The sequence below is a fragment of the Canis lupus genome, chromosome 10 (genome assembly GCF_048164855.1).
Source record: "Canis lupus baileyi chromosome 10, mCanLup2.hap1, whole genome shotgun sequence".
Lineage (NCBI taxonomy): Eukaryota > Metazoa > Chordata > Mammalia > Carnivora > Canidae > Canis > Canis lupus.
In genome coordinates this window covers 58,618,441-58,643,868 of record NC_132847.1, presented here as the reverse complement: position 1 = coordinate 58,643,868, position 25,428 = coordinate 58,618,441, and the positions used below count along the sequence as shown (strand labels likewise).

Genomic DNA, 25,428 nt, shown 5'->3' with positions numbered 1-25,428 from the left:
GTAAAACCTAGCTCTGCCACTTATTGGGTCTGTTTCCCCATTTGTAAAAACAGGGCTGATGAGGATACCTGCCTCCTGGGTTGTGGGGAGAAGTAAATGAGTTGACACATGTGAAGTGTTTGGGACAATGCCCGCATATAGTAACTACTTAAAAAATATTAGCAAGTATCCTCTATGTCTACAGCTCAACTCATTAATACCCCCTTCAAATCGGCTGCTTCTCTGAATTTGCCTGTTAAGGATTTCACCGTCCTCCCCATCGCTCCCACACCATGTCTAACAATTCTTCCTCCCTGGCCATCATAGTTAATCCATTGTAAGAACACTGGTGAACATCTCTGTGATGTTCCTTGCATCTAGCTCCTCCCTGCAATCCCTCTGGCCTAGGTCTTCAGTAACTGCTACCTACACTGTTTCAATAGCTCTTGGCTTGTCCATCTGCTTCCCATCTCTGTTGTAATCCATGCCAGGTCCTTCCAGATCTACTAACTAGACAACATTAAACAAAATAGCACATGTAAAGCCCTTGGCACAGTGCCTGGCACAGGGTATTTGAAAATTATTAACTTCCTGGAATTCTAATTACCAATAGCTTTCATTGTTCCTTTCTGTTCAGACGTCGTCACTACCTCAGCAGCATCAACATCACCCGGCAGCTTGGTAGTAATGCAGAATTTCAGGCCCTGCCCTGGATCTGCCTCATCATAAGTGCAATTTAACAAGATGCTTCGTGGGTTGATGCACATGAAAGCTAGGGAAGCTCTGCTCTAGCCAGTCCTGGTCCCCACGAGATGCCTGAGCCAGTCTGCACCTACCAGTCACCCAGTCTCTGTACACCTAACTCCCCGATGCCGCTTGTTCCAGAATCAAATCATTTCTACTACAAAGTTTTTCTTATGTTGAGCTGAATTTTACAGTTCCCAGTTCTGTCTCTTGGGCACATACAAGAAACAGATTCTCTTTCTCATGGCAAGTAGCGGAGATGAGGACAGGGTGAGGGTAGCTGTCAGGAGATCCAATAAGGAAAAGCAATTCTTTCTCTTTTTGAGCAGGTCTCAGGGCACAGGCCAACACGAGGACAACAGTAATACAGTTCCAGCCAAAGAGGAAAGCTAACACCAACCAACAGACAGGACCTTCCTGCTCTGCTCTGGGCTCCATTTCTTTCTTGGGGAAGTCATCTCACTGCTACCTCTTATTGCACATGGAACATCCTTTATTGCTGGACAGTCCCCAGGGACACTGAGCTGGTCGGCACTCTGAGCCGAGGCTGTAATATGCTTTCCAGTCTGTCTGTCTTTGGTTTATTAGAGTATGTGTCTGTCTCCCCAAGGAGACCACAAACTCTTTGAGGATAAGGGATTGTGTGCCTGGCACATAGCAGATGCTCAATAAATATTATTGAATTAATCTGAATTGAAATACGGTAGTCCTCAGGAATTCAGACTATTTTCTAATAACAAAGTGGTAGGCTAAAAATAATTAATTTTCCTAATTTGGGAGACTTCCCGAAATTTATAACCCATTCATTTAACCAATATTTGCCATGTGCCAAACACTTTTAAATGCCAAAGTAATTATAAAGATGAATAAGACTCTCCCTGGCCTTAAAGAAACCCACAGTCTAGTTAGAAAAGAAGAGACACAAATAAATTACTTAATATAATGTGTATGTGGAATTGTAGGGACACAGGAAATTGTTATGGATTCTCAGGAGAATAGTTAGCTCTTCCTGAGGTAAGAAAATAACATTTAGGATAATCATAATGAAGATTTGTCTAATATCTTTTTCTCTTCAAAGTACACATTAGCTCATTTAATCTTTATAGGAAATTTACAAGTAGACATAATTATCTCTGTGAAAAATGAGAAAACTGAGATTCAGAGAGTGTAAGAAAAAAAAAAGAGAGAGAGATTGCATAAGGAATTAGTCCAAGACTACATAGGCAGGCAGTAGCAGAGTGAAGATCTCCAATCTCCAAATCCCAAGATAATCTCTACTTTAAAAAAAAAATGATACTGTCCTTAGTTTTCTTCTGCAATGTAGCTGATGGCTATATATGATATAAAAAAGGGGTAACCAGGTAACCATTTAGAATGAGCAGGGCAGCTCTGGGAAGACAGGTGGTAGAGGGCATGGCAGGACCAACCACCTGCCTGGTTCTTCTATGTCATTGTTCATTGCTTTCTGCCCATTGGTCCATCCTTCCTTCCTGCTCCTCAACCTTAGAATTCATGTTCCAATAAGATCAGGAAAAAAGACTACAGGGATAAGAGAAAGGAGTCATTTTCTCACTTGACAGAAGACCTGAGAGGGAAAAGAAAGCCATGGAGAACATTCTTTTAGTGTAGCAATGCCAAATGGCATTTGGGCACTCAAGATTCCTTCCACCATCTGGTCTAAAACGTCCTTCCTGATCTTATTTCCCTTTTCACTATATGGGAGAGGTATTTTACTCTGAGGCTAGAGCATAAAAGCAGGCCATAAGATAAATATCGCATTGAATCAATCTTTTCCCTGGAAATGCTTTAAATTTCCTCAAAGTGCAGCTCTAACCACTGGAAACAGAGAGCCCAAGCTCAGGACCCACTGTGGATTCAGGTCTTCTCTCTCATGCTCACTCCAGGATAGACACACTTGGAGTATTTAGCCTGCACTCTTTTGGTTCTTCTTTCTATCGAGATTATATGTGTGATTTAACACATGTGCAATGCAATGCCACTGCACTTGCTTTTCCCTACAGGTGCTGAAGCCCTTGTGATGCTATTTCCTTGATCTGGAATGTCCTGCCTCTGTATCTTCCCATGGCTACATGCTACCTCCTTGGGAAGCCATTCATGACCAGCACCTCCACCTTTCTCTGAAAAAAACAAGTGAGCAGTAATCCGGACGTCCCCTGCACTGAATCTATTGCTTTTAAGGACTTGGACACTAACCACCACACATTGAGTTCATTGTATCATAATCACATATGACTTCCTAGAAGGCCATACCCTTTCTGACAGTAGAATTGATGGATGGCTTATCTTTGCATCTTGAGAGACTGACACCAAGCCTGGCCTATACTAGGTCCTCAATATTTATTTAATGAATGGATACTTATAAAACCATAATTCTACACTAACTTTCTGTTTGGGGGTCTTCTTATGTATTAAACATAATTAAGTTACCACACATCACCTCCCTGGTATCCCATCAGAAGCAAAGCATTTCTGTTGCTCCCATGTCAGGGATGGGGCACCGGTGAAAGAAGACAGTTAGGGCAGATAAACTGGGGACTTAAAAACATTTGACAACCACAACTGTGGAGAAGGAGAGTGATCTGAAAGAAACCATTTCCTGCCCCACCTAATCACCTAGTTTTTCACAAGGAGGCCTAGAGAGAAGTAGAAGAAGCAGAAAAAAAGAAGTAGAAAATAAAAGCCTTGTGTATGAAACTTCTAATACTGCCCAGATTCTTAATAATTTTCCTGGAAAAGAGACTGGTTAAACTTCTAACAGCTCATTTCCTTGTCATGAGTTCTTCCCTGTGGGTTTAGGAGCAGACAATTTTGGGATGAGGTTTGTGATGCCACTAGCCCACCTGATCACAGTCTTGCCATCAGTCTGTATAATCAGTGGAGCTTATTCCAAAGTTGGGATTTCATGGGAGCCCATATTCAAATGGAAATTAGTATCTGCAACAAGGCATGCTGCTGTTTTCCAGACGTCACTTTTTATGCCATTTCCTGATGCTTTTGCACATTTCCACCCCCCCTCCCAAGAGCAAATCACAAAGTACTGCAAGGTCCAGAAATGAGAGAAGAGGAGCTTGTTTTTCCTGTGGGTATTAACCCTAGCAAGGACAACAGGCTGGTGGGACGTAGAACTGCCCCATGAAGGATATGGCTTGCTGTGCCCCTGCTCTTGGTGAGTGCAGCTTCATTTTTTCCACATCATGTCCTCCTTGGAGCTTCTCGAGCATCCAAGAATATATTCACCAAACATAATACCTCCTAAAGCTCCCATCCGTGTCTTTATGCCACCAAGTTTGATTCTGGACTCCCTGGGGCTTCCAAGGGGAAGGGACAGGCATGTGCCTACTTTGAGAGGGTCTCTGTCACTAACATTCCAGGAGGGAATGCACGCGGACTGAGTGCCTATTCTGAATCCACTTTGGCTACATCACAAACCTACTTTCCCATAATCCTTACTGCTGCCTCACAGACTAAGTGTTGTGGATCCCCATTTTAAGATGGGGTAACTGCAGTCCAGAGAAATGAGATGCATTGCTGAATAACACACGCTTATTCAATCCAGGACCCTAGACTGCAACCTGGGGGTGCAGGATTCTGCAGTCCATGCTGTTTCTGCTAAGCCCAACTGCCTTCTCTATGAGCAATCCCCACATCAAGGACGGTGGGCTTAGCAACTGTAATGGCAGGACACACAGCAGACTGGAGGCAGAGGTGGGACTCATATCACCTTCTCCTAATCCCTTTTCCATATTCTCTGCACTGAGCTGCCCAATATCTCCAGGTGGGGACTGTCACACTTGTGCATGAACCGTGCCTCTTTACTTCAGGTGCTCCCGTGAGCCATGGGAGAGCCCTCTCAATGGAATTCATACTCTGGGAGGTAGCCTTGTTTTTGCTTTATTAATGGCTCCCGTGGAAATCTCTGGCAGGCCCCATCAAAAGAAGGGAATTTCTTATCTAGGACCAAAGCCCAGGAGGAAGTGGGGTCCCACCTGGAATACTGAAAGAACATGCTAGTGTCTGATTCCTACCATACATTTTCTTTGCCTGCATGGAAACCATTAAATGATGACCCAGGCTAGCCTCTGAAGGTCCTCAGATACATCTCACTTTAGTTAACAGATGTCCCAAGAAGGTACATGTAAGTAATGTCCATTTCTGATGCATGAGAAAAAAGGGCCCACTGGTCTCAAAGGATCTGTTTGGTCCTCTGAGAAGTTCATCACCTGCCTGAAAAACATGTTTTCTGCAGCTAAGAGTGTAGCAAATCTGAACCTAGTCCCAACAGCCTAGCTCATGCTTGGCTCTGATGAAAAGGAAGTGAGCCCTCCTCCCTGGGCAGGTGAGCCCCAGGTGGGATGAGCCTCTCCTGAAGCCTCCATCCGCTGTCACTGGCTCACCAGGTCCCAGTCTGATGAGAAGGATGAGACTGAGCAGGAAACTCTGCAAGTGTGAGGGGGCAAAGGAAGCTGGGGCCTGGGGCCCTGAGGGCAGCCCTGGGGAGATGCCACAGTTTCTCTCAACCGAGTGCCTTTCTCTTTCTCATTCTGCCCTGGGAACCTCTATCTCCCAAAAGATAGAAAGGGAGAGGCATCTAGGTGGAGGAACGCATAATACACTAATTGAATATGTTTTATGCTTCTGGTTCTTAACTTTTAAAAACAGTTGTTGAGTCATTTTTGCTTTTTACAAATATCCATTTTTCTCACTTCTCTGCCAACCAAAGTTGTTAAATCAAGTCCTAAACAAATAAGTAAAGGTATGTTTTATACACGTGCAGTGTTTTGCTTTTACTTTGGGTCACCTGCCAAGGACTAGGGAGCGGGGAGAACTCGCCCCTCTGCCTCATAGGAACAGGCTGCTTAAGGTAAACTTCCTTCAAAAACCTCATGTAAAAATAACCCTGAAGCAGGTGCTCCAATTGGCAACGAGCTTCTGTGGAAATTTAGATTTTTCCTGAAGGTTCATGACAATAAGTTGCAAAAAATATGTTTCTTTGTTTAAACTAGGTTAAACTTAACAGATTTTAGAAAAGTAGCAGTCGTTTTCCTTAATTTCTGGGGTGTGTGTGTGTGTCACAGCCAAAGCCAGAATCCACCTTTAACACAGGAGAGGAGAGGGAGGGGGACACAGTCACTTCAGTGACCGGGGTGGTGCTTACCTGTGATCATGCTCAGCGCTGACAGGCATGCTAAGGCTTGGATATCAAGGTTCAGGCTCTGCAAACTTAAGGAAAAGTCTTTAATGGAGTCGAGCCACTCCCCAAATCCACGAAGGCACTGAAGTCGATGCAGGACAAGTCCATTGCAGAACACAAACTTATCTTCAGCAGTGTTCGACCTACAAGACAAAGTCATGGGGGGGAGGGGCAGGGGTGGAAGACAGAGACACATCAAACAGGTGTATTCAATCTGTCCAACATCAGAACACAAAGGTACCTAAACAGCCATTGGGCAGTGTTCAGAACCCGGTGTGGTGTCATGGAACTTGCCCAGATACTCTTTTTTTTAAAAAAGATTTTATTTATTTATTCATGAGAGAAACAGAGAGAGAGGCAGAGACACAGGCAGAGGGAGAAGCAGGCTCCCTGTGGGGAGCCCGATGTGGAACTGGATCCCAGGACCCTGGGATCACGACATGAGCCGAAGGCAGCACTCAACCACAGAACCACCCAGGTGCCCTCTACCCAGATCGTCTTGATGAACAAGACTGTGCTCCTGGGGGATCCCTGGGTATCTCAGTGGTTTAGTACCTGCTTTCTGACCAGGGCGTGATCCTGGAGACCCAGGATCGAGTCCCACGTCAGGCTCCCTGCATGGAGCCTGCTTCTCCCTCTGCCTGTGTCTCTGCCTCTCTCTCTCTCTGTGTCTCTCATGAATAAATAAATAAAATCTTAAAAAAAAAAAAAAAAAGACTGTGCTCCTGGGATCAACAACCACCGCCACTTGTCTGTGCTAACTTTCTCAGTGAGCATCAGCTCTGGGGAGCTGGGGATGGAGCACCTGCTCTCTTATTACCAGAGTCAGTTACTGTCCCACCAAGGATGGGAGACAGAGGAGAGGCACTCAGGAAGTATGGAAGTGAAACCCCAGGCAGCGCCTCTTTCTGTGGTGAACACGATTCTGTTCTCTTCAGGGCTCCTTGGCCAGGACTTCTCCCTCTTATTCTTAAATGTCAAAAACTGATAAGACCTGAGACTAGACACTACAATTCCATTGTGCAGACTCCAAGAACACCCGGTCCTTGCAACTGCCAGAAGTCAATCACAAAAATAAAAAGTGACCCAAGTAAAAAATAGTCATTTTTTTGTATCCCTCTGTACTTTCAACAGTGGATCTGTGGAGGGCTATTTCTAAAACTGCCTGATAGTTCATATTATGTCCATCATCATCTCGTTTCTCTCTCATGGAAGCTGTCCTGGAACATCTAGACATCACCACTTAGCTGTGGGGCTGAGGGCACTCCTTTCATCTCTCCTTTTCCTTATCTATAAAACAGGAATTCTGATTACTACCTCCTAAGATTGCTGTGGGAATTAAATGAAGGCTCTGAGAGCCCATGCACACTACCTGGGACACAAGAGGAGCTCAACCAGTATTAGGTGTAGCTAGTTCTGAATTCTCTATGGTCCTTCCTTGAATCTTACCTTTCCTTTAATTTTCAAGTCCCTTGCTACATATTTCTCTCTTTCGGCCTACTGCATTAACAAGTTAATATCTCTTTATTTGTACTTCTTGGATGAGTAGCTTTATTCATTCATTCACTTAGCAAGTCTTTCCTTAGAACCAAGTATGTGCCATTCTTGGAGCCAGGCACTGGAGAAAACTTGGTGAAAAGTGTATAGATGGCACCTGCCTGCATGGAGCTTATTCCTTACTTAATCCTTTGCTGCCTGCCTAATAGAGGACAGTCCCATTGCTGCCTTGGATCCTGTGCACAGCAGATTGGCTGTAATTATGCTAATTACTGACTCCTTAGCTGTAATTTCACCCCTGTCTCTCCTACAGATCCTGCCACAGAGGCACACACAGACAGCATGGTTCAGCCTCAGAGTTTAAAACCTGGACCTCAGGCCACTGGCATCAGAATCACTGGAGCATGAGTTAAAAAGGCAGATTTCTGGACTTCTTTCAAGATAGTTCTAAACCAAAATGGCTGGGAATCAGGCACGGGAATCTGCACTTTACACTAGAGCTTCTGGTAACACAGTATGAAAAGCTTAGAGAGAAGCTTAGATCTGAGGTTCCAGCTTTTTGAAAAATCACTGCCTCTTTGTCTTTGGTGTCACCGAGTAGGATAGGTTGAAGCACATCTTTTGATCCAGAAGCTATTCGCTTGGAGTAAACACTGGGGGTTGAGAAGCTGTGGGAACTCTTTAGAGCCCCATCTGGCGTACTAGAACAGTAACTTGTTAAATAGAAACCCATGAGGTAAATGCAATGTTCAAAATAAATACTCGCCTGCCAGGAAATACCTTATGCACCATGAGAGAATCTTCCTAGAATCATAGAATGTTGGAACTGCAATGGGCTTCAGAGATCAACAGATCTAACCTCCTCATTGCACAAAGGAAAGTGAATTTCAGGTGAAGCCAGTGACCTTCTCAGAGTTTCACAGCAAGTTCATGTTGGAACTGACACTAGAACCCACGAGTCCTGGCTTCCAGGCCAGTGCTCTTAGCCACTGCCCATTTTTATTAATGCCTGACCATATTTCCTATTTCATTCCTGAGCAAACTCTTCATGGATGACTCCATTATGAACACAGCAGGTTTCCAACTTCTTCGAAGTAAGGGGAGAACTAAAGAAAAGATAAAATCATAGTAATTACCTGATGGAAAGTCTGAGAACAAACAGCTCCAAAAAGGCTGATTCTATAAGTAATGTCTGATCTTCTTTGGGGAGATCAGTAAATCCGGGAATCTTTTCTGCCCAGCTTCTGGACACATCGATGGAGGCTGTCAGGAGGTTGTAGAACTGTTGCACGTGCTCAGCATCGGTGCCTGCAGCGGCCTGTTCGGTGGGACAGTACTGGAATGCAAACCACAGAGAGCAGCATTATCTTAGTTCAACAGGGATGGCAACATTATTTGCAAATTGGCTCTTGCAAGACTGTCAGTGCCCGAAACTTTTTTTTTTTTTTTTTTTTTTGGCATTTGGTCTCTTCTGATTCTCACGATGTAAACAGCAAATTCTGTTACCTCTTAACAGACAAAAGAAATCTGGCTAAGTCTCTTTAGTGCAGTGGTTTTTAATCTTGATGCAAGATGGAAATCAAGCTTAAAAAGCACTGTGTCTAGCTCATACACACAGAGATTCGAATTTAACTGGTCTGGAATGGGGACTGGTCACCAAGAATTTCAAAGGCTCCCCAGGTGATTCCAAAGAGCAGCTATTGTTGAGAAGAACCATTACCCCAGAGGTTTGGGTCCAAGCAGGCCGCCAGGGTCTACTGATTCCACTACAGCACAGCTGTCTCTAAGATGTTAATTAAGCCACAGTTCTCAAAGTGTAGTCCTTGGGCCAGCAGCATCAGCAACACCTGGGAATGTGCCAGGAATGAACATCTTGGGTCCCATCCCAGACCTACCGGAGTGGAATCTCTGAGGGTAGGCCCAAGAAACTGCTTTATCAAGATCTCCAGCTGATTCTCATGCATACTGGAGTCTGGGAACCACAGAATTAATCAACAGGAGAAGAGAATGATTTTTGCTTCCTGCAGGTGGACTTTTGTGAGGTAAAAACAAACCAGGCAGGGGAGGGTGTTTCCTTTTTTTTTTTTTTTAATTTTGATTTCTTTATGATAGTCACACACACACACACAGAGAGAGAGAGAGAGGCAGAGACACAGGCAGAGGGAGAAGCAGGCTCCATGCACCGGGAGCCCGACGTGGGATTCGATCCCGGGTCTCCTCCAGGATCGCGCCCTGGGCCAAAGGCAGGCGCCAAACCACTGCGCCACCCAGGGATCCCGGGAGGGTGTTTCCTTAAGCAGGACCCAGGCAGTCGTGTGCCCTCAGACTCAGGACTTGTGGGTACTTAAATTAATGAAAATTAAATAAAACATAAAGTCCAGTTTCTTAGTCGCACTGGCTGTATTTCAAGGGCTCCAAAGCCACGTGTGATGGGCAACAGTTCCCTCACTGCAGAATATTCTATTGGACGGCTCTGATCTAAAGGATCCCAGGAGAAGAAAGGTACAGGTAGGAATAAAGCCCCTGTTCTACTCTTGGATATTTTGGTAGAGTCAGGGTTTTGCTCGAGTCACTGGGGGAAAAAGTCCTCTTGGTTTCAGCAGAAAGACTGATATAGCAAGATAATAATCAAGGCACAACCAACAACACGGAGATTTGAGATCTGCAGAAATACTCATGTAAATATGTGCATCATTTCCTTTGCCCTAACACAGCCTTGAGTGCGTTTGTGTCCTTTCTCTCAGTTCCCCCGGGGTATGGATTTTAATCCTTATTTTACAGATGAGAAAAAGGAAGCTCAGAGGGACTCAGGAAGGCTAAGGGACTTTCCCAAGGTTCACAACTAACAGTGGTCCAGCCAAAACTTAAACATGGCCCTGTGACTTCCACTCTTGCACTTCCTGGCTGGTAATATGTCTGATGTTCCTAGTTGGTAGCCTGTGGAATAGTTTTTTTTCTAAAACTAAAACTAAAGCATTTTGCTTTGCTCTAATTGGAGGTCTCTGTGTGTACTCATTTGGTCCCATGTTTTGTCGGCAGCACAGTGACTAGCGCATAAATGACCCCCAATAAATTGTTGTTGAGTATTGTTTAGTGAAAGAGTAGTCAGGGGAGCGCCTAAGTTTGTCACAATGCCCTAATCTGGCTGGAGGAGGGACAGCCAATAAACACCAGGTGCTCACTGAGGAACTACTTAGATACGAGGAAATGAAGTACTTGTCTTAATTGGGTCTCTTTTTCTCCCTTTATGCTTTCCCACGAGGCATCATGAAATAACAAAAGACACCATCAGACAAGGAGACCAGCTGCTCTAATCCTAGCCCCTAATTTGTGAAATAATGGAGCTCTGCCTGTAGTTATCTGGGATATATTACTTCACTTTTCTGAACCTCGGTTTTCCCCTCTGTAAAATGGGGATAATACCCTCCTCAAGATTCTGTTGTAAGGATTATATATGATAATATATTTGAAGGGCCCAACATAAGGATATTTAACAAATGATGACAGCGATGGTACTGATAATGATGATGGAATGAACACTGTTCCACCACTTGCATATTTATAAAATGGGGAAAGGGGTTGAATTGGAAGGTTTCTAATTCTCAGCCCTGATTTTCTAGGATCCTGTAACATCAGGTCCAGTTCAGTCCTGGCTCTTCTGTTCTCAATAATTCCACCCAGGGCCTGGATTCAATGAAGTCCTGGATGTTTCTGTGATGTGATGGGACTTCTTGGGAGCAAAGTCCGGGAGAAGCAAGCAGTCCTCCTTCCCACAGATGGTCAAGGATGGTGGCATGATCCTGGTGTCACGATAATTCCCCCCACCTCCTTTTAGCACATACACTACTAACTGAAAGGGAGTGGAGAAAGGGATTTTATTTAACTTTAAAAAAAAAAAAAAAACTTTCTCTTCTGTGCATCTCTTTCCAAATACTCTCCAAGGATAGGAGGAAAATTAGAGTAGAACCCCCTTTAAAAAGCTGACAGCACTACTTGTGAAACTCCCAAGTGGTACCTGGGGTAGAGAAAAGAATGTTGGACCAGGCTGCAGGTTATGGGGTCCTCCTCCAGGCTCTGGCATGGACTTGCTATGCAGCCCTAGCCAAGTTACTTAACTTTTCTGGAGAAGGAAGTGACTGGCTACCTGATTTTTAAGATTCCTTCTGGCTCTTTGCACTCAGCTGTCTTTCTGTTACTGATTTCTAATTCAATTCCATTGTGGTTTGGCGGCAGACATTGTGTGTTTTCTATTCTTTTAAATTTGTTAAGGTGTGTTTTATGGCCCAGACTATCAATTATCCTGGCGAATGTTCCATATGATGGATTCTTGCACTCAATGATTCTAAATGTTGCTAATCATACCAGGTATGATGTTACTGCCTAGAATTTGACACCGATTCAGCATTATTTTGTCTTAAAATAGGATGGTAAATGGAGATAAAAAGACCAAAGGTTATAAACTTTTTCCTGGGAATGGGACCTAATAGCTCCCTTCTGCACTGACCTCCCTGAAACCATGGCTCACAACTCAATAATCTCTCTGCTTTCAATATTTGCTCAGAACTCTCCAGAGTGCTTAGCTTCCACCCAGCATCCTCTGCAGGCCTCCGTCCCTGCTGGGCTCACATTTCATGCATCCTGCACACAGGGAGATGCAAACCCTGCCTACCCTGCATGAGCAGTTGTCTCTGATGGAGTCCAGCAAGGAGAAAAGCCAGCAGGCCCAGCATGCCAGACTCCAGCCAGCCCCTCTGGGCTTCACCTGCATTGATTCTGGCCCACGTTCCAAAATTCTGGAGCCAAAATGAATTCAGCGTGAGCCACCAGTAACTCGGGGGTGACTGGTGGGTTAGCCTCCAATGCTAGGGGAAAAGACAAACCAAGTGTCCCCTCTATTGAACATAAGATTTAAAGAAACAAAACAAAACATTTTAGATCCTTTCTCACCTGGTCTGGCACTTTTTATAAAACCATCTGAAATTGCAAGAATCAAATCCCCATTCTCTGCTTCTAGGGTCCCCTATATCATTCTATCTCTGGGATAAGCAGGTTTGTGGTTCACTGGAGAAAATCTGGAAATGTTTATTGATCATTCTAATCAAATTCAGGCCAAATAGAGGAAGACTTTAAATAACGAATCTTTTTTCCTGTTTAGGCTTTTTATTCCAGCCTATGTGAATAAATTGATTCATCCAAAGTCTGGCTTTATGTCTAGTCAAAGACAATACCACATTTACTAACCAGTTAGAAGAGGCTACAGCTAATGCCTGATATAAGTTTCTCTGAGTAATCTAGACTGAGAATCTAGAGCTGAAATTATCAACAGAAGTTACTTAAATGAGGCTCCATTTTGCATATGGCAATACTATGGCTGTGCAGGTCAGACTTCATCAACAACCCAGGCCTCAAATAAGTTGTTTGGGAATTAAGTGAGACCCTCAGTGACTACCAGCCCTACCACATTAGCAATGTGATGTTTTCATAAAAGAATGGAACCTGCTATTTACTCTACCTCACTGCCAGTCCAGGCTGAGTATGTAAAATGTCCTAAGAACATTTTGTCTCCCCTCAGAATGCTAGTTTTCCCTGGGCCTTTCTATTTCTTTATACATTTTAGATGTCATCATGACATGAGCCAAACTATGTATACATATTCCTAAGTTCTTACACTTTAAAACAAATTGGCAACAAATATGTTTTCCTCCCAATTCTCTTCTAACTGCCTCCCCTGCTAAAAAACAAAACCCTCCCCTGCCCCCACTAATGGCATCACTGCATTATACATTTGCTTACTTTCTCTCTCCTTCACACCATGTCAGCTGCCTGAGGGCAGGAGCTGCTCTTCCACAACGTGTCCACTGCTGTAGAACAGCACCTGACGCCCAGCAGCCATTGGATAAATATTTATTAAATGACTTGGTGACTTTTTGAAAATGTATATATATGTCTATCATTCATTCCTTCTCGGCCTCAAAAACAAAGCTGGGAGACGGGAGATTTGAGGTAAAATTGGATTGTTCTTATTAAACTATATTGATGGTTCGCAAATCTTCGTGTGGCAACAAGTCATCCAAGGCATTTGTTAACATGCAGATTCCTGTCTGCCTCCTCCCCCTCTCCTAGTTCGGATTTAATTGGTCTGGGTATGGCCCAGGAATCTGAATTTTTAAGCAAACACCCTGGGTCTTTCTGGGTACCACACTCTGGGAGATGCTGAGCTCTCCCCACAGTGGATTTATGGCAGGTGTAATGGTTAGAGGGTCAGAGAATGAGAAGGCTGGGAGGGATCATGGTGGTGCCTTTAGCCCAGTCTCCCCAGCATTCAGACAGGGAAGCTGCGACCCACTGTGGCCCAGGAACGGACTTGAAGTCACCTAGGGTATTGATGGCAATTTGAGAGGGTCTTCTGAGTAGCTTCAGTCAACCTTTCTCTTTGCCGAGTCTTTAGGCTGTTTACTCTCTAGTCTAACATGTGTTCGCCACGATGTTTCTCAGGCTATCTTGTTAACATATTTAAATGCCATTTGCTGGTGCCTGGTTTTATCCGAGTGGCATCTCCGAGTGGTATTTGGAGTCTGTTACTACACTGAATGACACCAATTACCAAGAAACATCCCCGTTTGCTGAAAAATACTAGAAATGACCAATTAATGAGGACGTTAAATATATTTTCTCATTAGTAATTGTGCAGGCTCTGAAGCCAAGCCCAGTATCTATATATACTTGTATTGCTAAATTAAAAGCAACTGTGGGACAGAGGATAGCTACATTTCGAGAAGAAACAAATCAAACGTGACATGTTTTGACTGCACTGATATACAATGATCTGAGCTCACTTTTGAAGGAGAGAAGTTTGGCCCAAAGGAGAAGTGAAGGTCCCGGAGCCAGGAACACTTCACAGTGCGAGGAGCTCTCTTTCTGGCCTCTAAAACATGCATGCATTCCCTCTGTGACTTGGAACGCAACTCTTTCCTCCTCCCTCTCTCACAATGAGGAAAACCACTCGTTTAGGACCTTAGAGGCATACAGGCGGGTACAAGAAGGTTAGAACATACCTATCTGGCAAACATCATCTCATTTCTCTATTTACCAGATTCATGGGGGAAACTGGCATTGTCAATAAATTGCCTTGGTCAAATCAACTGTCTGACTCAAATCCAACAGGACAAATTCTTACTTAAAATATAGTAAATTATGGACACACACTGAAATGGTGACATTTGTTACCACTGAAGAGTGGGATTAATCAGCAATAAAGAGGAGACTTTGATTTTTTTCACTCTGTCCTCTTCTAAATGGTTTGCCTTTTAACAAAACCGAATGGGTATATGTATATATATATGTAATAATAATTATTATTATTTTTAAAAGCCTCATAAAGCTTCTATTAGAAAAAACTAGTAACTTTTCATTACAGGGAAGTGGCAGTATGGTGAAATAGAAACTTAATACCTTGAGGGATGAGATTCAGATCTAGTCCTAGCTTTGCTCCTGACCTCAGGCAAGACACTTAACCCCTAGAAGCCTCAATTTACTCCTCTGAAAGTATGGGGGTGGATTAGATGATCTCAAGGTCCCCTCCAGTTCTAACATTTGCATATATATCAGGAGAAGGTATGATGAAAACTGAGTTTTAACGAATGACATTCCTAAAAAAATGACGGAAACCATAAATTATAGCACATAAGTCTGTGGCTTAAGGGAAATTATGTAAGAACATATGTGATGGTGCCTAGCTCAAAGTAGGCACTCAATAAATTCAGTTTGCTTCATTCGTTTTATGGTAATGTTTTTTAGAGAACAAAGCAGGTTCAATCTTGTTAAATAACAAGTTACTTAACACACACACACATATATATGTATACACACACACACACATATATATATATATATAAATAAAATATCACATAAATATAAAATCACTTGCATTTAGGAACAATAAGGCAAACCCCAGAATCATAAAATCTTAGAATTGGAAGGAATTCAATATTCAAAATAACTTCTCTGCTTGTGAGAAATCCTGTTATGTGTTCTCCTTAGTTACTTCTTGTGTTGATGAACTCACGCTTCCACAGCAGCTCTTGTAGCTAAGAGAGAGCTCATCCTTATCTTCAGAATGAGCTGGAAGGGCCCCCCTCTTCTTCTCCCTTCAGATCTGCTCTTGGGAGCAACAGTCCTCTTTCCACAGGGTAAAAGAGTGACCTAATCCTGCCAAACCTTCTGCCTTCCTGTTTAGATATTTTCATTTCCTCCAACCATCCCTTACAAGTTTCCAGAAACAGTATGTCCACATCCCCCTTAAACCCCGGTTTGGGAAGGGACTTCACCTTTGAAGTGTGGTCTCACAGGACGGAGCCTGTGAGACCACCACCAACTTGGTTCTGGTCCTATATTTCTACTACCGCAGCCCTAAGGTAGTTCAGCATCCCTTCCTTCCACCACACGTATACTTTGTTGGTTCATATTGACTGTGTATTGAATAAAGTCCCAAGATCTTCTTAACAGGAACTACTGATGGGCCAAGGCTCTCCCATGTTTTGAAATTCTAAATGCTGAGCTGAACATTTATTTTTGTTAACTTTCTTCATGATGGCTTCAGCCCATCCTGTTCCAACCTGTCGAAATCACTCTGAATGTTGATACTGACATCCATCATATTAGCGATCCCTCCCAGATTTCTGTCATCTGCAAATGTGATCAGCATGCCTTCTATGCCTTCATCCAAGTTTTTGATGAAAACTCACTGTATTTTTAAAAAGTCTTTTAATTTAATTGATTTTGGTCCAAGTTTAGATAATTTTGTAAAGCTATCTAAAAGCAGGAGAATCCAAGCTATGAGGCTCAACCTGATTCCAAAACAATGCAATTAAAATAAATGTGCTTTACAAAATTGAGCGGGGGCCCCAAAGGTAGTATGAATGTGACCCGGACTCTGGTATGGTCAATCTGCTATTTTGGACAAAGCTAACAATTAAATTGGATAAATGTTTGTTGATGAGGATGATGACTCTAGTCTAACACACTGAATAGTGCAGAGGCAAGCAAACACACTGGATTGATTTTTCAGTGTGGACACAGTTCCCAGCTGGGACAACTCAAAGTGCTGGCGAAGGTTTGCCACTGAATGACTAATTAGGCCATATAGACCAATAGTTGGATAATTTGGGGCCAAAAAATCACTTTGGGGGCCTTAGTTCTCTGGACTGACCATCGGTAGTGATTTCCAATGCCCCAGACCAACGTCAAACCTTGTGCTATGGGCTCGGCAGAGGCTATGTGGAGCAGCTTCATTAATTCAGACAAATTGCATAAAGGGAGGCAAAGTTTGCTTCAGGAAGGGGACACCCTTATTCCCGAATGCTTTTCCAGTACCCACTATCATTGAAGCCAAAGACACAGTGAAGCACGGTATTTAGAAACACAGACTTTGGAGTCCGGTGCACCTGGCTTCCAATTCTCTCTTTGATAAATATCAGCTATGTAACCTTGGGCAAGTCACTCCTTTAACGTTTCCTGGTTTTCATGGCCTCATCTTCGAAACACATGATAACATTTACCTTAATGGCATTGCTACATGGCCTCTGACATAGGTAGTGTTCATACTTCTCAGTACCTTCAATAAATGGTAAAGTGAGAAAGGCTGGTCAAGGACATAACGTACAGGGCACTGGGTCAAAACTTTGACAAGTTATCACCTTACTGAATCTTCTTCACAAACCACCACAGGAAGTAGATATTATTGTTATTACTCCACAACACAGGTGAGGAAACTGAGGTGTTGCAAGGTTTCATCAGTTGCTCAAGGTCACCTATCTACTAAATGATGGATTTGGATTTTCATCTAAGCTGGTGTGGTTCCAAAGCCTAAGCCCTTAACCACTGCATTATTTCATTAGACTATTATTTGAGACTTGACTTTAGTTAAGAGATGCTACTTGTAATCAGAGTAAGAGTCCTCAACCTTTGGTGCTAAGGGTCTACCATGCTTCTCATTTGAAGTTTTGTGATTAGGTGTGGAGAGGAGGCTTCACAGCCTATAATGAGGGTACAGAGGGAAGGAGGATCCCAGTGGGTATATTAATCACCCCTTCTGTCAGAAGTCTGAAATACTGATTAGGCCTGGGTAGGGCAATCTGGTAGTAGCTGCCAAGCCAGATCAACCAACCGGAGATCCCTGGACTGGTCTCTCTCTCTCATCGGTGTGCACACTATGTTTCTAAGTTTTCTTATATCAGAGAGGGGGTGACTAGCCTCACAGTTCATGGTTCTTTATCTTTTTTAAAAAAGATTATTTATTTATTTATTCATGAGACAGAGAGAGAGAGAGAGAGAGAGAGAGAGAGAGAGGGAGGCAGAGACACAGGCAGAGAGAGAAGCAGGCTCCATGCAGGGAGCCTGACATGGGACTAGATCCTGGGGCTCCCAGGATCACGCCCTGGGCTGAAGGCAGACACTCAACCCCTGAGCCATCCAGGCATCCCTCATGGTTCTTTAAATGATGAAATGAGACAACAGACAACAATGTCTAGCATGCAGAAATAGCTCAGTAATTGTAATCCTTTTCCTTTCTTTCTCTCTCTGGTAAGACCCTGTCTTACTAGAATTTTGCTTTTCTAAGTCTTTTTCAAAACTGCCTTCCAGTACTGTTTATACATTTGCTCAGAAAATCCCTTCTTATGGTTTTCCTGTGTGGGGACTTTTCAGAGTTCAGACTGATGATATTTTAGTTTATCTCACAATAAATAAAAATATTGATATGCTTTGTTTCATTTAAATAACAATACTCACTTATGCTTTTCAAAACAATCATTCCTGTGTGACTGATGTTCCAAACATCCCTCCGGGGTTAAATATTATAATCATCTCCACTGTAGGGACGAGAAAGCCAAGAGTGGGAGCCAGGTGACACAGGCAGGAATCAGCACAGGCAGTGTTCCATCCTGGTCCCCCTGACACCTCCCAATGTCAAGGCCAGAGCTCCTTCCTCTCCATCAGTGGTCGAGTCCCTCTGAATAAGCAGCAGGTCAATCAGTGCTGATACAACTGGATAAACTGCTGAAGGATAACTTGAGGCTCACCCAGATGGTTTGATCACAATATGAAAAAAACGGTAGTTACTACCTCTAAACCACGAAAGAAATCTACACACTATAATTCACCTGTGCACATTTTCATTGGCACAACCACCAGGAGTCCTGCAACAATGGTATGACAGGTGCAGCACTGTCAGGATAATTTGTTAAGGCATTTAGAGATCCAATAAGGCAAAAATGATTTGGTGCAATGGATGCACTGGGATTGCTAAATGAAGTGAGAAATATAGAGAAGGTATGAAAACTGTTTAGTACAGTGAAAGGCGCAAAGTCATTCAATCAACTCTTGTTCCTAATATCATGAACAGAGACCTCATCATTTGAAAACAGGACATCATAAAACTTACTCTGGAGTAATCAAGATCTCTGGGTGTTGAGTCTGTTAAAGCTCGGACAAGGGCGTTCATCATACAGATCGGAGGAGAAGGTGGAGAGGGCTGAGAAGGTTCCTGCTGTAATGGGCTCTTTGGTTTGGAAGGCAGCCGACCTCTCCTCCCTTTCAGACTATCTGTACGGACAACTGATGCCAAAAGAAAAAAAGAAAAAAATGTCTCCAAAGATATTCATGAAGAGCCATAAATCACAAAAAGCAATCAAAACACATTACAGTTGAGCAATCATTAACAAGACCAACCATTTAAAAGTGGCAGTAAGTTTGGAATTATATCCACACAATGATTTAATGAGAGTTGAAACAAGCAGCATAAAAGTCACCCGTACTTACATCTAGTAATGAATTAGCCCTAAAAGTCTCCTTCTTAAATAGAACAGAGATGTATGTACACAAGCTCTCTATTGATTTTGAGAAATTAGAATAAGTAGTCCTCAGCTATTTTTAAGTGGTAATATACACCATAAAAGTAAAATCTTGGAAAGTAGGAAAATTCACCACCCCAACGTCAATATTAACATTTTTCTCAGTGATATCTGAAAATATATATATAAGCAAGCTGAATAAAAAGCATTATATCCATACCTTCTTTAACCATGCCAACACTGAGACACTTCTGAAATCGACAATACTGACAACGGTTTCGACGTCTCTTGTCTACAGGGCAGTTTTTATTTGCCAGGCAAACATATTTTGCATTTTTCTGAACCGTTCTCTGAGAAAACACAATACAGAGATAGTCAACTAATAGTTTCTGGAAAGAGGTAGGACCTGACAAGATGTATTTTAATTACAATGTGAAAAGCGACAGTGCAATTCGTATAATTAGATAAATTTAATTTCCTAACACGCTAGCCTGCAGGAAAAACAATTTTATTAGTGTTAGCTGCTGACAATGAAAATCATCTCGGATTGTTCTGAAGCAAGTCTCAGGAGACACCCAAGTCTGAATGATAAAATCATATCTGAAATTACCAGGTCAACATATCATACCTTGGAGGATTAGATTATCTCCACTTTTAATATCCCTTTGGGAACAATTTTCTACTTGTTCCACTCCCCTGATTATTGCTGACCTTATTAAAATAAAATCAAAATTATCTGGGATGTACTTTGTTGGCTATCACTATTATAAGTCAAATATCACAGTAACTGGCTTTGTTCCCCAATAGAGATGAAATCATAAAAAGCAAAATCAGGACTTGACTAGTTAAAGCATATAGGAAATGCCTTTATGCAAAAAAAAAAAAAATCACTATCCTTAATCTGCCTATATCATTTATTTTATCTTTAAGATATTAAGATAAAATGTATTAAGAGAATATTTTCTTAAGAGAATACGTATGGTCAACTGGTTATTTCTGAGTTTTGAAAGCAACATCTTAAAATTGGTTACTAAAAGCTGCTATAACAACTGAAAACAAATAAACAAAAAGAGGAAAGAAAGGAGGAAGTATGAGAGCCATAAATTTTCAATAAAAATTCCCATTAACAGGTTATTTCATAAACGACTATTGAGACAGATATCAAAATAGCCATATTGTAAACAACACATCATAAACCTTAGACTTGGATATAAATTGATGTTTTATTCTTCAGAATCACATATAATTTTAAAATGACACATGGAGAAATAATGAAGCATATTTTATGCTCAAGATTTTAAAAAATGATTTTTTAAAAAAAATTAAAGACATTTGTGCAAATGGATGTGTATTCACCACTTAGGGTGAAATTATTCAGAAATTACCTGAATCTATACAACTCCAAATAGAGCAGAAAGTTGGAATTTATTTGGTAAGCCTGGGCTGCATTAAGAAAGAAAGAAAGAAAGAAAGAAAGAAAGAAAGAAAGAAAGAAAGAAAGAAAGAGAAAAGAAAGAAATCCACATAATTTGGGTTGGTGATCTGTTTTGTATCCAAAATTCTAGATTTACTTTTAGTCTTTTACTTTTAGCAATTCTCAACCCCCATGTATTCATTTTCACCTTATCACCTTTTAATTTCATTTTAGGAAACGGTTTCTAAACTGCTTCTATGACTTTAAAAATCTACCAAAGCCAGATTCATTTAGTTTAAAATGCAAAATTCCCAAACACAAACATATCTCTGAGTTTCCAGCATTTAAATTCTCAACAGTCTGTAAGGGTAGGAAACTTATGTTTCCTGAATGAAGCTTTCTTTCATTGGACATGCAGTAATTTCTAAAACTCTGTTTCTTGCCATCATCCTCAAGGCTATATGCCAATTTGAGTGCTGGTGGCATTTTGCTTCAGGTATACATTTTCCCAATAACCTGAAGCCTTCCCCACAGTTGTGTGTGCCTGCACAGTTTAAGGACAGGGAGAGATCGTTATGGTTCAATCACTGAATTCCCATCATTAACTGCACCTCATGTCACATTTTTAAAGAATTCAATTTAATGGTAGAAAGCCACTGGGTAAAACCTGCTCCTGTTCCTTTAATTAACAGATCTGTGGGGTGGTTCTCCCCCATCCTACCCCCACCCTTTCAAGTATAGATTTGTTTTCAAGGCATTGCTGCAGAAAAGGGATGCTGTTGGGGAACACTTAATTGACATTTCTAGACTAGGAATGTATTACCAGTCCTGTATTTTGGTTAACTCTCAATTATTCAGAGGTGATTATATTTGTGGGTTAATCGTACTTCTCTTAATTGTTTTTCTTTCTTTTACCCCTTTTTGGCTGCCTGTTTCATTGCCCTTCAGCATTTCCACTGAAATACTGTGAAAATGAAATCTGCTACGGGAATGCGGTTAACTTGGAAAGAACCCTGGTAAAGCTTGAGCAGTTCAGACAGAAAAAAAATGGCTAAACTGAGGGTTCTGCATTTAAAACATCATACTTCTGCATAACTCCTATATGGCACTAGACATATTGCAAAGTCTCTCCACAAGCATTTTTCTCCTTTATCTGCAGAAGTTAATTAATGGCATGATTCCTAATCCCAGATCAAAAATAATTGATGCTTGCTGGTAGGTATACCAATCCACATACATGTGCATTTTAGTAAATACTTTGTAGTTTTCATTTAATAATGAACGACTGTTTTATGGCCCTTTAAAGATTATAAAGTGCATTCATATCTGTCTTGTCTAATTTAATACTCATAGCCCTTCTCTGAATTTTATTCATCGGATTGAAAAACGGAAGCCTAGAAAGACAGATCATGTTCAACCTCATAGATTGGTAGGTGACAGATCAAAGGACTCCTGTTTGAGTGTTCTGAGTCCAATTTTAGCACATTCCCAGATGTATCCTATTGGTCTCCCAAATACCAGTTACCCAATCAGCACCTAGCTTCCCCTTTCCCTCCACCCTGCCCAGCCCTGGAGTCTAGGGAGTGGTTTTTGTGGGAGAACATTTGTGGGTTTGCAAATGCCAGAGATAATGGCCAAGGGAGTGGGGAGGGTGGCACAGAATTAAGTGTCTTTAGAATTCTGGAAGTCAATAGCAAAAGTAGAGCAGCAAGAGAACAAGGCCTCTTCCACCTCAACAGTAGAAAGAAAGAGGGCATCCCAGGTGGCTCAGTGGTTTAGCGCCGCCTTCGGCCCAGGGCGTGATCCTGGGGAACCGGGATCGAGTCCCATGTTGGGCTCCCTGCGTGGAGCCTGCTTCTCCCTCTGCCTGTTTCTGTGCCCCACCCCTCTGTCTCTCATGAATAAATAAATAAAATCTTTTTTTTTTTTTTTTAAAAAAGCAAAAACAGTAGAAAGAAGGAGCACTGACCTCAAATGTTGAAAGTAACCAGCTGGAACTGCCAAACATGCCACTAAATCACCATTTCTAGAATGCACAAGGCTTCTCTTCCTAGGCTTCACCTTGAGGGATAAGATATTGGGGAGGCTGAAGACCCTCCCACTGTAAAATTCTCCTTTGCGTCTATGATATAAGGAACCGCGTCTACACCTCACTGTGTGTGGCACAGAGTTGGAGCAAACTGGTGAGACCCCAGCTTCTATCTTCTACAGAGCGAGCCGCCTCAAACGGCACCCAGCCAGTTGCTCCTGTCTATTCTGCAGTTGCAGACCTGTGAAGAGGGTCTAGACTTCGGGATCGTGCAAACATGAGTTGGCATCCTGCCTCCATCGCACTCTGAGTGCGTCTCGGTGTAACTTGAATAACCTCTCTGAGCCTCCACTTCCTCATCTGTGAAACAAGGATAATTAATAGCTACCTTCAATATACTACTACTAAGAAGAGCTCACGTGTGGCCAGAGTTCCATCTCAGATCTGATTCTAGCGTCCCAGCTCTTGTATGAGGATTGAATGAGATACAAATATCCAGGACGTGGCACACAGACCCCCATGCCCTCAGATACCCTGCATGGACAGGGAAGGAATACAATGTGGGGGTGGGGGGCAGGGATCCTTTTTGAGAATCTGCTCTGTCTGGCAAAATAAAGGAAGCCAAGTCAGGAAGTTCACGGCTCCCTGAAGTCCATGCTGGCCTGGTTAGCGGGCCCCTGGGAGGGTGGATGTGAAGGTGTTTAGGAAGGGCTGCAGGAACGCACAGGAAAACAAGGCTGCTGGTCCTGGAAGGGGAAGGGGTGGGACGCCCTCGGGGCGGAGGAGGCCGGTGGCCGGGGGGCGGGGGCGCCAGGCGGAGGCGCGCGCTCACCTTGAAGAAGCCCTTGCAGCCCTCGCAGGTGCGCACGCCGTAGTGCTGGCAGGCGGCGTTGTCCCCGCACACGGCGCACGTGCCCTCGCCGGACGACGAGCTCCTGTTGGGCGGCGACGGCAGGCTGGGGCTCTCGCCCAGCAGGCTGGACGCGGTGGGGGAGGCGGTGAGGCCGAGCGGCGGGAAGGCCAGCGCGGCCGCCCTCTTGGGCAGCGGCAGCCCGTACGCGTGGCCCTCGAGCGCGGCGGCCTGGCTGCTGGCGGCGGCGGCGGCGGCTGCGGCGGCGGCGGCGGCGGCCCCCAGCGGCAGGCTGAGCGCGGCGGCGGCCGTCGGGTCGTAGCCCAGGTGGTGGCCGCCGGCCGGGCTGGGCGCGGGCGGGTGCGGCGGCGACGGCTTGAAGTGGAAGAGCGGGAAGCGCGCGCCGGCCACCGCGGGCACCGCGGGCACCGCCTTCATGGGCGGGTCGAGCAGCGGCCCCGGGGCGATGCAGCCCTGCGCGGCGGGCAGCGCGTCGTCCCACAGCGCCCCCGCCTGCGCGGGGAAGCCCGGCGTGCTGGGGGTGGACGGCGGGGACTGCTTGAAGTACATGGAGGTGCTGGGCAGCACGTCGTCCTCCGGGCCGGACGGCGGCGGGATGGACGGCTGCGGCGGCGGCGGCGGCGGCGGCGGCTGCGGCTGCGCCTGCGGCGGCGGCGGCGGCGGCTGCGGCTGCGGCGGCTGGTGGTGGTGATGGTGGTGGTGGTGGTGGTGGTGGTGGTGGTAGTCGTGCGCCCGGCCCTCCTCCATCTTGATCAGGGGCCGCGGCCCCGACGGCTGCATTTGGTACAAGCAGGAGGGCTTGAGATCGTAGTTGCTCGAGTAGCCCTCCATGAAAGTACTGAAGCTGGGCAGGGACGTGGTGGCGGTGGCCGTGATCTCAGTACTGCCCAGGTCCATGGTCAGCTTGGCGTAGTCGGGGTTCATGATCTCCGTGGTGTATTCCGAGCCGTAGGTCTGCACCGCATAACTGGAACCTGGAGGCGAAGGGCTATACTGGGCTTGCACGCAGGGCATATCTGCAGGACAGGGAACAGGGTCTCTCAGAGTCAAGTCAGCACTCTCTCCTAGCGGACAGGTAGCACTGGATTCATTGCTCCCTGATCTGGAAAATGGGAGAGGAAGTGACATCTTTCCCCTCCTCCTGGTGGCTTAGATTGAAAAGCTTCATACTCCTTGTCTTCCCTGGGAGGAAAGCAGAATCCCTGACAGACTGTCAAAGGGGCCACAGATGCCAAAAGCAGGCTTCCTGGGGGCCTCTGCCCACCTTCCTTCCCTTGCCCTTGTTCTTCACCAGATCTGGGGAAATTGGATCCCTTCCTTCATGAGCCCGGTGATGTTTTGACAGAGCGGTTTTGAGCCCTGTAAACTAATTGGGGATGGTCTCAGCCACAAGTTGGGAGGACAAAAAGATGCCAGGGAATGCTCCGTTAGTTTATTTTTTGGGGGAAAGAGGCCACTGGTGCCCCAACTCACACACACTGATTTAGCAATCTATGAGTTAGTTAAAAAAGAAGAAAAGAAAAGAAAAGAAAAGGATGTCCTACGTGGGACTAACCGGCCAAGGGAGTCTGACATTCTAACATTTTATGAGTGCCAACTGAGCCCACCCACACACGTTGTGGTCGCTTTCTCCCACCCCCTCCCCATTTCTCCAAACACAGCTAACAGCCTACACAAACTGGACCCCTGTTGATGACTTCAGCCAGCTAGGTGGAGGGGTGGGAACACAGGCCCAGGAAATGGACTCGGGGGAGTTTGTGCCATCTGCAAAGAAAAAGATCAGCAGCTGCAACAAAACACCCACCAAACGTGGTCTCTGCCATATACAGTATA

General features: G+C 44.1%; 1 protein-coding gene across 4 annotated transcripts in view; it reads right to left on the bottom strand.

Annotated features, from left to right (window-relative positions):
• The window catches only part of NR4A3 (nuclear receptor subfamily 4 group A member 3), a 40,352-nt gene that overhangs the window by 9,475 nt on the left and 5,449 nt on the right, over positions 1 to 25,428 (bottom strand). For all 4 annotated transcript variants that reach the window (XM_072842090.1, XM_072842087.1, XM_072842088.1 and 1 more), the window contains 5 exons: positions 23,557 to 24,611; positions 19,502 to 19,631; positions 18,873 to 19,045; positions 8,569 to 8,768; positions 5,900 to 6,078 (listed from right to left, as the gene is read on the bottom strand). In XM_072842090.1, coding sequence (XP_072698191.1) covers positions 5,900 to 6,078; positions 8,569 to 8,768; positions 18,873 to 19,045; positions 19,502 to 19,631; positions 23,557 to 24,609 — 1,735 coding nt within the window. In that variant the 5' untranslated portion in view covers positions 24,610 to 24,611. The remainder of the gene's footprint in view (positions 1 to 5,899; positions 6,079 to 8,568; positions 8,769 to 18,872; positions 19,046 to 19,501; positions 19,632 to 23,556; positions 24,612 to 25,428) is intronic.